General features: G+C 28.2%; 1 protein-coding gene across 1 annotated transcript in view; it reads right to left on the bottom strand.

Annotated features, from left to right (window-relative positions):
• Window positions 1-3,697: 3,697 nt before the first annotated feature.
• The window catches only part of LOC129988035 (monocarboxylate transporter 12-B-like), a 28,726-nt gene continuing 14,522 nt past the window's right edge, over window positions 3,698-17,901 (bottom strand). Inside the window, exons 3-6 of the mRNA XM_056096121.1 lie at window positions 16,267-16,410; window positions 11,636-12,457; window positions 9,189-9,325; window positions 3,698-4,707 (exon numbers count right to left, since the gene is read on the bottom strand). Coding sequence (XP_055952096.1) covers window positions 4,672-4,707; window positions 9,189-9,325; window positions 11,636-12,457; window positions 16,267-16,410 — 1,139 coding nt within the window. The 3' untranslated portion in view covers window positions 3,698-4,671. The remainder of the gene's footprint in view (window positions 4,708-9,188; window positions 9,326-11,635; window positions 12,458-16,266; window positions 16,411-17,901) is intronic.

Consider the following 17,901-nt stretch of genomic DNA (forward strand, 5'->3'; position numbering starts at 1 on the left):
AGAATCTTTTGTGCACTACAGAATAATTTTTATAATTTATAATATCTCAAGTAATTATTCAATGACAATTTCCCGAATTCAATGAAAAATTCAGTTTTTAGTTTTATTTTTTAAAGGATATAAACACTATCAGTAATAATTTTTTTCGGTTTATAAATACATTTCAAAAAATTATGATTTAAATTTTAAACAGTCTTTTGGTCTTAAGGAATCATATTCTGCAAAATATTCTTGACTCTCCAACTTTTAAATAAATAAATGAACGTTCCTATCTTCGCGTTCAAATCTGACTGATTTATAAAGTTTTGAATATAACAATTATACAACAATCAACAATTTCATAATCTAGGCCAATCACTCTTGAGGAACTTTGGGAGATGATGGCTTCTTTAATTATATAAAATATAATTAATTATTTTATTTAGACCATTTGTTAACAGATGTATAACTCCTACTAAAGGTTTACAAATTAGCTGTTGGACCCTGATTAGAGTAGACATCTTATACATATTAAGCCATATTTGCCTTAAATAAAACTGTTTAATTGAATTAGTAACATAGGTATTGTGAAAGATCATAGAAAGGGTTTCCTTTACTTAAAAAAAATACAATGTTTCATATTTAATTTCATAAAGACACACCTTTATATGCTTAATTTGTAATAACAGTTGACTTATTTTTTAATTTGAGCTTTTGTCAATATGATGGTAACACGCTGATAAAATTAAGTTAATTTTTATTTTTATTTTGTACGAAATAAGTTTTTGAAAAATATAATTAAATTATTTTTTTAATTCATTAAAATTAGAAATTTAATTTGTTTGCTAATCATTATATTATTCACTTATCTTTTATGTCGACCTTAAACCGTTCTGTTCATTGTATTACGCCTTTCCCTATAAAGATAATTTTTTGATCTTCAATATGAAGTAAAAATCATTTTTATGTTGTAATATTTTCGGAAGTTATAGCGGAAAAAAGTCAAAATTTTGCTTGATTTCTAATTAATTCTAATTCTAATTAAAAATTCAAAAAAATGTCTCCTATGTGAACATTTCCAGCCCCCGCGGTATACACATGCCAAATTTGGTAGTTGTAGGTCAAACGGTCTGGACTGTAGAGCACCAACACACACACACTGTGCTTTATTATAATTATATAGATAAGCACGAACGAGAAATTTTTTATACAATAAAAGATTTATGCAAAATTGTTACGCAATAAAATTGTTTTGATAATCACAAGCAAGACAGAAAGAAGTGTCAGTATCTTGCAGAATTTCTATACTTAAAAGTAATGACATGTACAAAAAAATTGCCTTTTATTAATTTATTGATCAACAAATTGCTAATATATAAAATTTTTAATATTATTGTGTGTGTGTGTGTGTGCGAGTGTTTGTCAAACGATCGATACCTTTCTTTCAGTTTGATTTTCAAGGTAAGATACTAAAAAGAATGCCCAATCTAATGTATTTAAAAATCACATTCCTCAAAATTTAAGTTTGTATAAATCAATATTTTTGAAAATCTACATTTTAAAAAATTATATCGTTAAAATGTGAGCTTATGCATTATTATTCAGGGACAAGGATATTTTAAATTTATTGCTCAGAATTTAATCTCCCTTAAATTGGAAAAAATTACCATTTTATCTGCTTCTGTCAATCGCCGTCTGGTATCACGAGTCGTGGTATTAGAGCAATTGACAGAAAGTCTTTTTCACTTCTAAGTTGCGACTTCTATTCTAATTCAGACATTATTTCATGCTTCAACGAAAACTAGCCTTAACACTTTCATTGCTATGAACATCACCAGCAGGTCACATCTGCTTTCTAATTGTACCGAACCGTATACGTAATTAGATGACCCCTTCTCTATCTGTTATTAAGAGATGGCAAAGAAGGGGTCACCTAATTAGATTGATCAGAAGATCAGGATTGAGTCCTGGCAGTGATTATATTAAGAGGACGAATATTCGAAATAGAAGACTATGAACACCAACTGTTAAAATTTGAAACTATCAGAAAAGATAAATTGCTTACTATTTCAAAAAATGAATGATGTATCACTTTTAGAAGGGCTGTCCATCTATTAGTGGTAATGATAGCTCCCGCAGGTATCTAAAGTCCAACGGCAAAGAGACTACTACAAAGTTCTGAAAAAAAATTCTTTAATATCTGCTACTGAATTTTTAACAACATCGCACATTGATTTTAACTCTTTATACCCTCGCGGCATTTAGGAAACCTCTTTAATGACGTTCACAACAGTGCTTTTTATTTTCTCAAATTCGAACTATAGCGAAATTATTTTAATCATCAAAAAATTCAAACTGGAATTTTTTTTACGAACTTTCACATTTTAGACGTCTTTGAGAACAAAATTCATATTTTTCTCATTATTTCTGTCTGTTTGAGCTGAAACACAAACTGTGAAGCCACGCACGTGAATGTCTTGTCTTTGTGTCTGTGCTTGTTTAGTGTGTGAATGTGATTATTAAAAGAAATGTTCCTAAAAACATTCGTCCTGTTGCTTCCTGCATGGGTCATAATATTCTACATTCCACCACATTGAACTACCACATTGGCGCCCAACGTAAAAAAATTTCTGATGAAATGAAAATGAAGTCGTTCCGACTATCACAAGAAAATTTTCCCGCCACCACAGTATGCAGTTTTTACATCAAATTCGTAGATATCTATGAAATTCTGAGTAAAATCTGTTCAGAAGAACTCTATCTTGCATATAAGTGAACACAATAACTGCAAAACGAAAAGATATAAAATTCAGACATCTATAGCATAGACACCTATCAAATTTTGAACCAAATCTATCTAGGGGTTGACAGTCTGTTAATTTGTAATTTCAGACACTTGTAAACGCCATAACTCAAAAACACAACGATTTAAATGTATGAAATTTGATATGCGATTTTGTGACTGTAGCTCTAGATATACATATATCAAATTTTTGTTTCAATCGGTTGGGTAAAAGGGCTTCTAAAACAGCTTTAACCACTGTTGTTTCTAGGCTTATCATTTTCTAAATAATTAAAGTAGCTTTGTACATTTTAATTGAACGAAAGTTTGTTTTCGATAAATATGTCTTTGATTTTTTTTTGTAAAAAGGTATTTCTTATTATTTTTCATTCTTCTACAATTCTATCAATGATTCAAAACTGATGTAATCCTGCTGTGTTTTTGCACTGTTTTCTATACCCAATATTTTTAGAAATCGGGATTGAAACGAAACTCCATTGCGCTAGTGCTATGTCAGTATATAATATTTGATTTTCTTCTTTACTGTAACCGTAATTGTGAGTACTTTTTCGGCAATATAGTATCTAAGCAGAAAGAAAATGACAGTGCTATATATATCTATTTATCTTATTGTTTTTGTGGACGCCAGAGAGAGTTCATGCTTGCTATAAGTTGGATGTCTGCAATAAATACTTTATTCTATCATTATAAGTGTATAAGATGACTACATGCTCTGAAGGTTGAAGCTTATTTTTTTAAACTTCATAAATATATTTTCGGATGGAAATGCATCTAAAACGAATATGATTACCACAGATGTTTGACGACGTGCAGTGTGTAATATGGAATATAAACAATAAAGGTAAAGCCCATTATTTTGTATAGTTTATTTCTGTATTCGAATTACAAAAATATGTTTTTCAAGTGTCAAGAAATTTGAATAATTAATCAGGTCAAGGTCATTGTCAAGATCAATTTGTTGACTTTCATATCGATTATTTTCAATTAAGAGTAAAACTGCATAGATCAGCCTTTGTTGTTCGCAAATGATCTTTTATTGATTTCAGTGTTGAGAATAGTAATTCAACAATTGACTACAATCGCCAGAAACATTAAATACATAATACGTGATATGCATACATCAAAGAAAATGAACAATGACTTATTCCCAGTAATTCTACTAATCCTTTGACGCTACTATTTATTTTTAAATTTTTTTTCTTTTAAAATTTATTTTTAAATGATGTATTACTTAAAGATAATTGAGATTAGGCCGTAATTTCTGGGAAATTTTTTGCATAAAATTAAATGAGTTGTTGTGATTTTTTTTTCTCTTTTGCTGTGTTCAACTAGAATCTATCATTGGGCAAAACATATTTGTTCTAAAATAAGGTTCTGGATTTTTATCACTGATATTCTTAAGTCTTCATAATTTTTTTTTAATTATTTTTCTAAATGCTACATTCCAGAGATAAACATCAGGTTGTCAACTTTTCTTCGATTTTTTTACAATTTTCAGCAAGTAATCCACATTTCAAAATAGATTTTCGATGTTTTAGATTGCAGACTTTGAATAAGGTTAGGAAATACTAAAACTTCGCAATGTATAACTAGGGAAAAACAAATGTTTCCGTTTTTTTCTTTAAATGCATCGCTTCTTTCCTTTTCTTGCTTTTTGACTAGTTATTATTTAAATACTAAAAGGAAAACAATAACAAAAAGCAAAAAATTCAACTTCTTAGTTAATATTAAAAGTAAGTTCTTAAAAACGGCAATTCCTGAGTCTTATGACTACGATTGTTATAGTTGGTATCAAACAAGAAATTATACTATATGCAGTTCTTGACTGGTGCATATTCATTTCATAGTTTACAAAGTTGTTTAGGAACAGAATATCAAAGACTTTGTCTTCATTCCTTTTCGCTTAGTAGGATAGGAGCTTCTTTCTGTTTAGAAAAGAAAAAAAGTACTTATTTAATTTAAACAAGATATTTTATACAATAAAAACATTCGATACATTACCTTGCAATCTAAAAAGGATCATATTTAAAATACTACAATTTCTGTCTTATTTCAATTTCGATATAATTTATTTTATAAGCTCTGCCAATAATAAAAGAATTAGTCTTTATGCGGATGTGTGTATCGGTGTTCAACAAGATAGACCTGCCAATTTGGGGCAGATATACTTTAGAGGGGGAGAATATGTATTTACGAGATGTACTTTGATTCTAATTTTAAATAATTAAAAATCAATAGAAATTTTGACGTTTTTCCTCAATAATTATATAAAATATTTTTTTCAGTGATTCCAGTTTAGTTGCCTTATATATATATATATATATATATATATATTTCTAGTTTTTAAAAATATTTCCACGTTGATTTTGCAACAATATAAACATTATTGTATTGAAATTTCACAATTCAATAATTTTTCATCATTGCTATGAATGTTTCATTTTGAATTTTCCAATCATTGTTGATGATTAAGGTTTGAAGATGCGGCTTATTTTTCCGTGTTGAATAAACTTCTGTTCAAAGTATGCTTTTAATAAACATCTTGTATTTCTTTTTTTTTGTATTGGAAAGGTTTAACATCACATTTAAGCACGTACCTACCACATGCTCTTTTCTATAATATGATTGGCTGTATAAAAATATATTATTGTATTACGTGGTAATTGCTTTCTTATAGTACTATATTAAATTTTGGATGTATAAAAAAATATATTCGTATTACGTGGTAATTGCTTTCTTATAGTACTATATTAAATTTTGGATGTATAAAAAATATTCGTATTACGTGGTAATTGCTTTCTTATAGTACTATATTAAATTTTGGATGTATAAAAAATATTCGTATTACGTGGTAATTGCTTTCTTATAGTACTATATTAAATTTTGGATGTATAAAAAATATATTCGTATTACATGGAAATTGCTTTCTTATAGTATAATTCTAAATTTTTGATATATGAAAAATATTATCGTATTACATGATAATTGCTTTCTTATAGTACTAGATTAATTTTGGATGTATAAAAATGCAATCACATTACATGATAATTGTTTTTATGGTACTATATTAAATTGCGGATGTACAAAATATATTATCTTATTACAAGATAATTGCTTTCTTAGTACAATAATGAATTTTGAATGTATCAAAATATATTATCGTATTACATGACAATTGCTTTTTTATAGTACTATACTGAATTTTGAATGTATAAAAATATACTATCGCATTGCACGAAAATTATTTTCTTACAGTACTATACTTATTTCTTTTAAAACAGATAAATTTCTAATGTTTAATACTCTAAGATGCGATGTAAATTATGACACAACATTTCAATGTTGAACAATTCAATTTTCTATTCTTATATTTTTAATGAAAAGCTTTAGTTTTAACAAAAGATTTAGTGTATTAATTAAAGCTTAATTAGTTACTTTTAAAATTAAAATTCATATTGTGTGATGACAGAAAATTAGATAAATACATACTATAATGAATAGAAGACTTCTAAAACAGTATGTATATGCCTAACAAAATGTGAAATATTTTGCTTAGGAAATCATGAAGATGAAGTTACATAAACGATTTTATTTACATTTTAGTGATTATTAATTCAGGAAGCCAGCTGATTATCAAGGATATCCGGATGTTTTATAAAATTTCTTCCAATTAAATTTTTAATTGGAAGAAAAAATCTTTTACAGAGAAATTTTAGAAATAATTGTAATGTTTTCATGACTACGATTTGGATCTCTATCTAACTAAAATTCTTTCACTAAAAGTCTTCAGATTTCATGAGGAAAAAACGGACTGAACTAAACTGGTATTTAAATGTCATTAAAGTTGCAATAATATGCTTGAAAGTTATCACGGAAGAAATACCGAAAGATCGCTTGGATTTTAATTGGAATTTTAATTAAAATTCTTTAAAAATCGATCCTTATTGCATATTTTTAGCATGAAGAGCATATATTTGTGCCGGTTTGATAGCTTTGCCTCAAATGATCTGGCCTGTAGAGCGCCATCACACACTAGAGCGCGCGCGCTATCCTTTTTTAAAGAAGGTCTTACGTTGTTTGGGATTTTACTTGCGACGTGTCCTTGTCAGTTTGTCAGTCAAAAATTACACGAATTTACATTAGTTTCTACCCTGGAGATCACAGCTGTATATCGTGGTATATAATATATTGCTAAGAATAAATTTAAAAAGCTGATAATTTATTCCGATTCTTCGAGTGCCCTTCAAGCTCTCGTTGGAAAGTCACGCGATCATGCATATATTTCCGATATTAGGAATTTGCTTAAGGATCTATCTCAAAAGGGTTTTGAAATTCTTTTCTGTTGTGTTTCTTCTCATGTGGATATTCAGGGAATGAAATAAAATCAGCAAACGAATCCTACAAACAGGTCATTCCTCATGCTGACGTACGCTCTTCCTTTCGTTAATGACTTTTTCAGATTAGGCAGAGCCAATGGAACCTTGAGACCGAAAACAAATTACACACTCTTAAACCTTTTGTTGAACGTTGGTGTTCCTATGTAGATCGCCAGTGTTATTCTAACACGATTAAGTATTGGGAATTCTCAAATAACTCATAAATATATACTTTTTAAGAAGCCACCACCAACCTGCAGCCGTTGTGGTGAATAGTTTAACTATCCAACATATTTTGATTGAATGCCAGGCACTGAACTCATTGTATCTTAAATATTGACTCAGTTTTTCTTTGTCTTTAGTTTTTAATTGTACATAATCACATTTTAATTTATTTAAAGGAGGTAGGTTTTATCAAAGAAATTTGAAATGTCGATTCCTTCTTATCGTTGCTCTTAATTTATAATAACCTTTTTATGTTTGATTATAATTGTTTTAAACATTTTTATAGTTTTAAGACTTAGCGTTAAAGTTTTCATCTAGTTGCGGCAGAGTTCATCCGGAAAATGGATCTTGCGCCAGGATAATACTCACTCACTCACTTTTAAAGAAGATTGCATGACAGCATTATGAAATATTTTATGGCTGCTTTCATAATACTAGCACATTTTGCAGTTTTGCTTTGCTGGAAGTAAATTTTTTTGTGAGGAATTCTTTGGAATACAACTGTAAAGTATAGATAGCTCGACGACATCGTGTACCCGAAAATTATTCCTTTACTAGTCACCTTTGGCCACCAGATTTTTTGAAAGGATATTAGTTATATTTTAGTTAAATCGTTAGGATACAACTTTGTGTCCATAGTTGCCGGATTAATTATCTAATTAAAGCCGTTTTATTTTAATTCTCTTACATATGTTCTGTTCATTGCATATGCGTAAAACTTTCTAATAGTATCCAGTTCCATGATATTATAATTCTGTATCCTCTCAGTTCATCTATTGTTTAAATTATGCGGTATTTCAGTTTTTTTTTATTCATCTTGTAAATTAAGCAGATAGTAAACAGATTCTTTCTTCTTTAGCATTCACCAAGAAAATTACGTGATTATATAGTTGATGAAACAATGAAAATGATTTAAATTTCAGAGCAGCAACATATTCTATTGTTGTATATTAAGCAGAAAAATATTTTTAAAAATGTCAAAATTAAGGAAAAATTTGCACATTTATAAAATTAGTATCATGAAAAAGAAAATTTTTGAATTTTTTTAAGCTGATATGAAAAATGATTTTTGTGCTCTGATTTTTTAAAGAATATCGTAGTGAGATGCTAAAAATCATGTTAATTTTTAATTAAAATTTAAAACAATCACTCCAAGGTGCACATTTTCACCTTCCAAAATATATATGTGCCAAATATGTTTGGTGTAGGTGAAATGGTTTGGCCTGCAGAGCATCAGTACAAACATACACACATTAACCTTTCCTATTAGTTCAATCAAGACATTTACAATAAATGTACATAATTTTTTTAATTATTGTATAAAACGGTTAGTGTTTTATTAAATAATATTGTAAGAATTGCACCTTGTCAAGCGATATACGAAAGCAATTTTAAATGATAAGAAACGAATAAGGTTCGCAGATCCAAAATGCAATGCCTTTTTATTTTTGGTAATGCTTTTTTATTTATCTTACGCTAATAATTCATATTTTTTATCTAATTAATTCTCATTTTTACAGCAGTTAAAATTCAAATCTTTTTCATTATTTTATAAATCGTATGTTTTTCATTTTGAAAAGCAAAAGAAGAAAGATTCTGTTTCATATCAATGTAATTTAAATGGGATAAGCCTATTAAAATTATACTGATTTAAGGTTAATCTCAATTTGCTACGAATCATGAATATAAAATTATGGATAAGAGGATCAGTTCAAATGAAACTCGACAACAATTCATGTGTATCAATTGGTCATAAAATGAGATTTGTGCTTGAAAAAAACAATCAAGAAATCATTTTTCTTTACCTGCAAAGATTCCTTTTTACCATCCCTGTATTTGACGATTGGAGGAATCAGTAATGACATAATGCAACAGACACAGCAAAGACCCATTAGTATGAAGAACAAAATATTGTACGATTCCAAGATATCCCGGCAGTATCCTACAAAATTAAAAGTTGATTTAAGCCAATTGTTAGCACATTATAAACAATGTGAAAGAATTAATTTCGATAAAAGATCTGTCATCTCGGTACATAAGCAATCAACATGAACATAACATTCTATCATTTCAGTTAATGTACATGCTTTACATCAATACATTTCAATGAATAAATAAAGAAAATAATAATAAAAAAAACTGGGGTAAGGTTTACTTTTTATAAAAGAAAAACTATGCACAAATCATAAACAGACATTTATCAAAAATATATATTAATTTCATGTAGCAAGCTATTAAAAATAAAGATTTTGCTCAAATTCTTTGCATTAAAGCGAAATTTAATAAGAATGAAATTTTTAAAATAGTGATATTTTGATGATATATATATGAGCTATAAACTTTAGGTATTTGGGAATATATGTTGATTTCTTAGATAAAGCAAAAACGAAACAATGGAATGTGTGGACATAAAATCTTAATGTTAGGAACCTATATATAGAGTAGTGGGCCTTAATTGGATGACTTTTCGTTGGTTGGGGCTGTTATATACTTGGCAAACATTACTACCTGCAATGTCTTAATAATTAATTTGAGTATTATATAAAGAAAATGAAAGATAATGAATTTAAATAAATGTTTTCATACATGCTACTTTATTTCTACACTATTAGAAAAGCATAACCCAGATATTTTTGAAAATCTTTCTTATCTTAATGGTGTAAAATTTAGAAAACATCTTCCAAAACAAACTCCCACCCTCCAAGGAATATAATTTGGTAGCTGTAGTTCAGACAATCTGTCCTGTAGAGCGCCTTCATTTTTATTATTAATAGAAGTTAATAATTGTTTCTTTCTAATTTCTTTATAAAACTTATTTGCAACAAGTTAACTATCAAATTATTACTTTATATTAAAAATTTAAATTTCGAAATTAATTTTAAGAAGACAAAATTTAAGTTTCGCCGAATTACGGAATGTAATGCAATTTTCAGCACATCTGCAATACATTAGCTACAACTGAATAAACAACTTGTAACGCAGGAATAAAAATCAATGAAGAAGGGAAAGAAAACTTGGCGAACTTTGGCTAGAAAAGTGATTTTAGTAATGTTCAACTTAAACCGAACTTCATTAATCGCATTCTCAGAGGGCTTCAAATAACTATGACCAGATCTCCCAAAAAGGGTTTTCAAGTCTTATGACTTGAATATGAAATTCGATGGAAATGTTGATTTTTGAATTATGAATTTAAAATTATTTCTGCACCTTTTATTCCCTCTAAATTTCAAGAAAAATAGGACAAATAGTACATACATTTACAAAATTTATAGCTCAAAATATTTTGTTGAAAAAAACCATTAAAAGCACAGTTAGTAAAAATTTTAACAGTACATTCCCGAGTATCCTGTTCGCAAGTATCCGGCCTCCGTACTATTCGCCCTAGTTTTCTTTAATTGCAATTAAAGGAGGGAGGCAATGCGTTGCATTAGCAACATTGTCAAAGCATTAGAAGCGGGAGTCTGTTGCGATTCTCCTATGTGTCGTGTGCAAAATGCAAGTTATGACAAAAAAAAGAGTAGCATTCTGCTCGTTGTTCTTTGTTTGTCAGTGTGTAATTAAAAACTGTAATTTTCGACACTTATCTTAGGATTACTTTGTCGTATATGTGTAATCATTTATCAGTGAAAAATAAAATCAGTTTCAGTCAATTTTCTTTAAAATTAGGGCTACGATTTAAGTTAATGTTTTGTTTTATGTTTTCTGCGTTTAAGTTAGGCATTACAGAATTTATGTTAAAAGTGCACAGTTTATATCTTTTAACTTACTTTTTCTTTAATAAATTCTTGAAACGAGCAGTGCAGTATATAAACATATATGAACTACTAATACGTTCTAATTTAACTCGACACGTTACCAGTAACTGCTTTTATCATTTACCGAACCGTGGCCTCGTTCACATTCTACCTGGCTTAAGATAAAAGGAGGGCTTACTATTCAATATGAAGTCAAAATACGCATTATGACAGTGAGTTTTGGTATAAAAACTTTGTGTATTGGTATTGGTGAGCAAAGAAAAGAGTTCATAGAACACCAGCCTATCCGGCTTTTTTGTTATCCAGCCTGCCCCTCTGCTACATTAGGCCGGATACTCGGGTGTGTACTGCATTTGAAAATTTTAGCCAAAACTCAATCAACTGATAGTCCAAAGACGGCTAATATCAAATACACTGAAGAACTGAAAATTCATGCTCCCCTATTATAATACCGAACTAGACATTACTGGCTTCAAAATAATTGCAAAAATTCTTACCTATTAGAGGAGATTGTGTGAAGCTAATAGGAGGATATAAAACCAGTCTTGAAGCTATCGCTACACTGAGGTACTGTTTATCCACGTAGAAGGTTACAACTCCTGGGCTGATCATAAGCAGACCTCCGACAAAAAGACCGAAGAAGTAAGAAAATATCATCATCATAACGAAATTTTTCAACAATGTGCACGCAACATACAGGATCCCGATACCCACAAAACATACAGCAGAGAAATTCATCTTCGTCAGATAGCCTGCGTCGGTGACAGACCCCAGGAAAGTCCGCCCCATGAAATCGCCGACGGAAAGACATAGAAAAAGATAGACTTCATTATCAAGGGAAACACCGTGGTCCCTGGAGACATCGATAAGAATTGTCGTTGTCGTTGAGAACAGGTACAGCATAATACTTTGGGTGATAACTATGAGAATGTACACAGGGTCCAAGAATACTGAGAAAATATTCATTGATGGTTTTTGCTGCTTATCAGCTTTATTGCCAGAATAATCTTCTAGATTATTGGATTTTACTTGTGAATTGTTCTTCTCTACGCAAGATCCGGAATGTTCTTGACCAGCTGTTTTAGTGGAGTCTTTTAAAAGCAAGGCAGCCAGTAAACCGTTCAACATTATTCCAGATAGAACCAGGAATGTTCCAGAAAGTCCAAACGTGTCGAGAAGGTATTCAGTCAGGACAGAAAGTAGAAAATAGGTAACACATTCACCTGCGAGCGTTATCCCATTTGCCTTATCCAAATGTTTTGAAAAGTGCATGCTTAAGTAATGTGGCAATAAAAGAGTTCCAAATCCATAACCGGTACCTAAAAGCATGTATAAATAAAAATCTCCAATTAAATAATGAATAGCCACATATAATCAATAATATCAATGTATAACGAAAGAACTGAAAACTCGATGTATTAATCAATCTGTTGCCTCCTACTTATGATATTTTTAAATACATGCATTGACAACTTGTGTTGGACAAAATGTATATATATATATCGAAGATACGAAAAGATGAAATGACTTTAAATAAATATATTTAAACAATTGTTCTTTCTGTAAACGGCTATAAAATTTGTTACTCAATTCTAAGTTGGCATTGACGTGATTTGAAAGAAATCTTTCCTTAAGTTGTATAACAATATTTAGTTATTTCCAATCTGTTGCATGTTTAATTATTTAGTCATTTACGACAAACTATTTTACAATCGAATTCATCTTGTCATATTTTGAATATATAGTATTATTTTTTAACACACGTTGCTTATGCACACATTTTAAAATGTAAAGACTAAACAATAATTCGTGCACTTGAGTTAATGACATTATAAAGACTAATATATCGAAATTTCGGTTAGTTAATAACAAATTCTATATAAATAATATTCTCAAAATTTATGGAGTTTTAGCATATTTTTTTAAAGTATAACCTTATAAAATGACACATCTCAGAATATTTCTAGCAATAAATGAAAACAAGAAATATTCTTTAATTCTAGTAATTAAAACTACAATAAAATAATAACTATTTAATTTGATTTTTATATTTTTATAATTGTATTTTTAAAATACAACTAGATAGTAGATGAAAATGTCAACCGTCAAAATATTAAATTTCTTCTCAAATGAATACAATTTTTATCAGCCACGATTGTATTGAGGAAGAAAATAGATTTGAGTTTATATATGCCAGGAGATGAACTGAACGATTTGAAACAAAATAGGCAAAAAATAAATGAAATTGTATTTTTGGATTTCAGTATTTCATATAGTTTTTAAAGTTAAAAGTAAATATTTCAAAATTGATTCATTTTTTTACCTAATTTCAAAGCATTTTGCAATTTTTTGAAAACATTAACATATACTAGTATTTATTATGTATTTAGGCGAAATTTAAAAATAAAAATTTTTGTCAACCACAATTATACTGTTAAAGAAAGCAGATCTGAGATCATCTATGCCACGATATGGACTGAATAAATTGACGTAAAATTGGCGAAATATAAAATGAAATTGTATTTGCGGATATCGCGATTTCATATGGTTCGTAAATGTAAGCTTACATATTTAAAAATATGTTCATTTTTTTTACTTAATCCCAATGCATTTTATAATTTTTTAAAGCATCGGTAACACATTAAACGCCACTCGATATTGCCTTCTTTTCCGCTTGACCTGCATTCTCTACTGATGTTCTTGATATTTAAATTCATCTTTCCCGCAGGATGTTTACCGTATTGCAATGAAACGTATCAAAATATTTTAATGAACATTTAAGCTCATTTATTCATTTATTAATAGAATATATATATATTTTTGTTTTATATCGTATTTTATATTGTCAATCACCCGTGACTGTCTCGGTCTGTACAGAAAACTTAACGTCAGTCACTAGTGACTGGCGCGCCTCGAACGGAAAGATGATTGACATAGCACTTAACGTGTTAACACATTACTAGAATTTATGATGTATTAATTAAAATCGTAAGAGAAAACTAGAAACAGCAGTGCAAAAATATCCGAACGCGTCTTATTGATTGATTCAGTTTTACAGTCTATAAAAATTAAAATAAATGAAAATGTGTATTTCATTTAGAAGTATGCTCGCTTTAAAAATATGTAAATTGCATTCGCATTAGAAGCATCTGTATTCATTTGTATCGTCTTCTGTTCTCGTAATCGCAACCCCTTGTGAATTCTTTAGACATGCAGCTTTAGGCAAAAACGTTCGAAGTAAACGGCAATTAAAAATATATGTAACCATAAATAATAGTTCACTCTGCTAATATTTCTCACTTTTTTTAAGTTTAAATCAGTCGTGATTGCAGTAATTTTGCTTTAAAAGATGTTATGTGTATATTTTTTTAATTTACAATTCGGAGCAATGAAACGTGACTAAATAAAAATTCGAAATGCAAACTTCTAATTGCACATTTGTTTACAAATAAAAATTAAATAATATGCTCGCGACCTGTTGTTTGAAATAATCAAAAATATTCTGTATAATTTTAACGATTAACATTTATTAAAACTAGTAATTATTAAACTTGGATCAGCTAAAAACAATAAAAGACAAATGCATGCTTGTTTTTTAAAAGATTTCTTTATAAGTGGAATTTTAATATCGCTCGCAATGCTTTGGATTCGCCTATTAAACGTTTCATCAAAAAATACTTTAAGTTATCTTTAAGAAATTTTATTCCTTTAAATCTTTTTATTTAATCTCTTTTCACTAGAAAGAGCAGTAAATAACATTTAATTTATTGAAATATTTTTGTATTTTTATTTTATTTTTAAAACGTATTTTATCAGTTTAATGGTATTAAATTATCCCCACTTGCCATTTTATTTTATTCTATTGTCATTCTATTAATTATGACATTTTAATTTGTCATTTTATTAATTATGACATTTTATTTTATTCAATGATAGTTTAATCAGTCATGTATTTTATACACGGCTAATGATATGTAAATCCATAATTTTACAGCATTTTTCTAAGGTGATTTTTTTTTTTAAATACAGGATTTCGCAAAGCATTTCAACAACAGAAATTGACTTTTATTTGTCCTTTTAGCGATTTAAATGCAATTTCTCTTGAAATGCAAAAGATGTAGCATGTATCCATTTCCCCCTTTACCTTTATATTTATTTTAAAAGAAAAAAAATATCTAAATCTAAAGATACGATCGGTTTGTAGTCCTTTTTTAAGAGAAATTTTCAGCCTGAGAATCTTTTTATAAAGTTGAAATGTCCCCAAGAAAACCAAAATAATATGATATTCTAAAAGCGTTTAGTTATTGTTATATATCTTAAAAACTGTTTGATGGAAACCCATAAGATTTCGAGCATTAATGTTTTGTATGCTTCTCCTTAGACTGGATTTTTTAATTATTTCTATTAAAATATTTGTCTTTTCCATTTAAAAATTAACAAAAATTATAAAATGAATTTTCATATATTAAAAAATGCATGACTTTTGACCTATTTATTAAGTATTTTAACGTGAAATATGAATCCATGTTAAAGATTAATTTTATTTTGAAATATATTAAAACAATGAAAACTCATTAAAATTAGGAATTCCAATTTCAATCGCTTTCAATCCTTGTATCAAATATTTATTTAAAATTTTAAAATGTTTTATGAAAATTTTATATATAAGATGTTATATGAAAAGGTTCAAGTTATTTTAACCCATTACTCTCGGAAAAGTAATCCGATGAATAATTATTCATCTAATATAAGGGCTTGCCTATTCTTCCGAAAAATAAATATATGTAATTGTTTTAAGTTGAATTTCCCTGGAAAAGTAATATATCTTTTTAACTATTCTGCAAACGTTTTTAACAATTAAAATTGAAAAATAAATAAATAAAACTTTTCTCCAATTTGAAAAAATGGAATTAATGCAAATAAAAATGTAAGAAAAACACATTGCATGGAAAAAATTTTTATACACTTACAGAGAGGATAGCTAAACGGAGCTGGCATTTACGATCGTATTGTGCGAAAATTAATTCCTGAATAACGAGCAGATTTTGGATTTTTTTTTGATGGACTGCACACTGACATAGTTAGAATTTTTTAATTACATGCAATAAATAGAATAAGTATTTATTACCATGTCCAACTCCCCATAAAAATGTAACTGTAAGCATGTCTTCAGCAAAAAAACACCCTCCAATAGAAGCAGCCGATAGTAAAACTCCAACAATAGTAACTGTTCTTATTCCAAACTGTTTCCCCAAAAATCCAGCTACAGGACCTAAAATAAAAAAGTAAAACGAATTTTTTAAATTATTTTGTCTCAAAAATGTACAAATATCCAAAATATTACAAACATTTTTTAATTCCATGTAATCCTTTTATATCGCTTAGAATTTGAAATTCATCTCTTAGATTTTAAAATAACATACTACTTCTCTGCCGTTATTTCAAGACCCACTCAACCACTTTTAGAATCTGTCCAGCCGCTTGATTTTAATGTAAATTTTATATTAAATTTAGCGAATTATAATTTAAAAAGATTCATATTTAAACTGCAGTACACTTTTTTTAATCTAATCAAAAACTAATGATTTCTTCTCTGATATTTTAAAACTCGATTTTAAATATGATATAAACTCCTATTACAGTCCAGGAACTAAATTCACAAATAGGCCCATATTATCTGATAAAAACAATCCTGAATGGCGTTAAGAATTATGTTTTGTATTGTTTGAATCAATAAATGTTTTGCGGAATAAAAACATTGTCTAAATTTTTAGACAATCCTAGCTTCAATTAAACATTTAATAGAATATACTTGAGCTTTTTTTAACAAAAAAAGTTCCACATATTTACAACTAAAACTGTCTGAGTTATGAAGATTTGAATATCATTGTTTTGATGATTTTTGATTACTTCAGTGATCGACTGGAGAAATATCTGTCAATCAACAGACGTTTTTTGGTTTAAAGTAATGAAATTCAAATTTTCACAATTCTTGCATTGTAATTCAATATGCACGTGAAATTGCATTGTTTAAAAAAATATTATGTAGAAATTTATAGAGAAAAGTACAGAACCTAGTGGAAATTTTTACAATTATAGTTTAAAAAATTTATTGATTAAAATTTTCGTTGGAGGGAAAAGTTTAAATATTTGTAAATAATACAAACTATTTTAATATTATAACGCACAGATATTAAGCTATCTTTATTTTATAATAAGATATTTAAAATATTATAGCTTCATAAAGTATAATCCTCCTTAAAAGTTTAATAAAATAAAAAAGAGCCATTAGACTCATGGATTTAAAAAGTGAAGTTTAAAATGCAAATTCGAAGAATTTTGATTTAATTACGTGAAAAGATGTCTGCATTTTCTAGAAATGAAGAATAAATGTATAATTTTTAAAGAAATGTTTCCCTTTCGATCTAAAGTTTCGTAATGCAATTCAATCTGCATATATTTTACTAAAGTTGTGCCATGAAAGCTTTAAAAGCGAATTAAATCCCTTGTGCTACACAATAATTAACTTAAAACACACAAAAAATAGGATTTGAAATTTTTCTCAAATTACCTTTTCCTTCCTAAAAGTTCCATGACATTATAATCTTAATAGTTCATCTCTAAATGAGAACCTTAATTCCTTAACGCGTTATAAATACAAATGCAAGTGGTCAGGAATTACAATAGATCGGAAAGGAGACTGAATGTGTTTGTATAATTGAAGATAAGGTTTTATTTTAAGGATTTCAAATTCATTCACCAT

This window comes from Argiope bruennichi, chromosome 10, assembly GCF_947563725.1.
Source record: "Argiope bruennichi chromosome 10, qqArgBrue1.1, whole genome shotgun sequence".
Classification (NCBI taxonomy): Eukaryota; Metazoa; Arthropoda; class Arachnida; order Araneae; family Araneidae; genus Argiope; species Argiope bruennichi.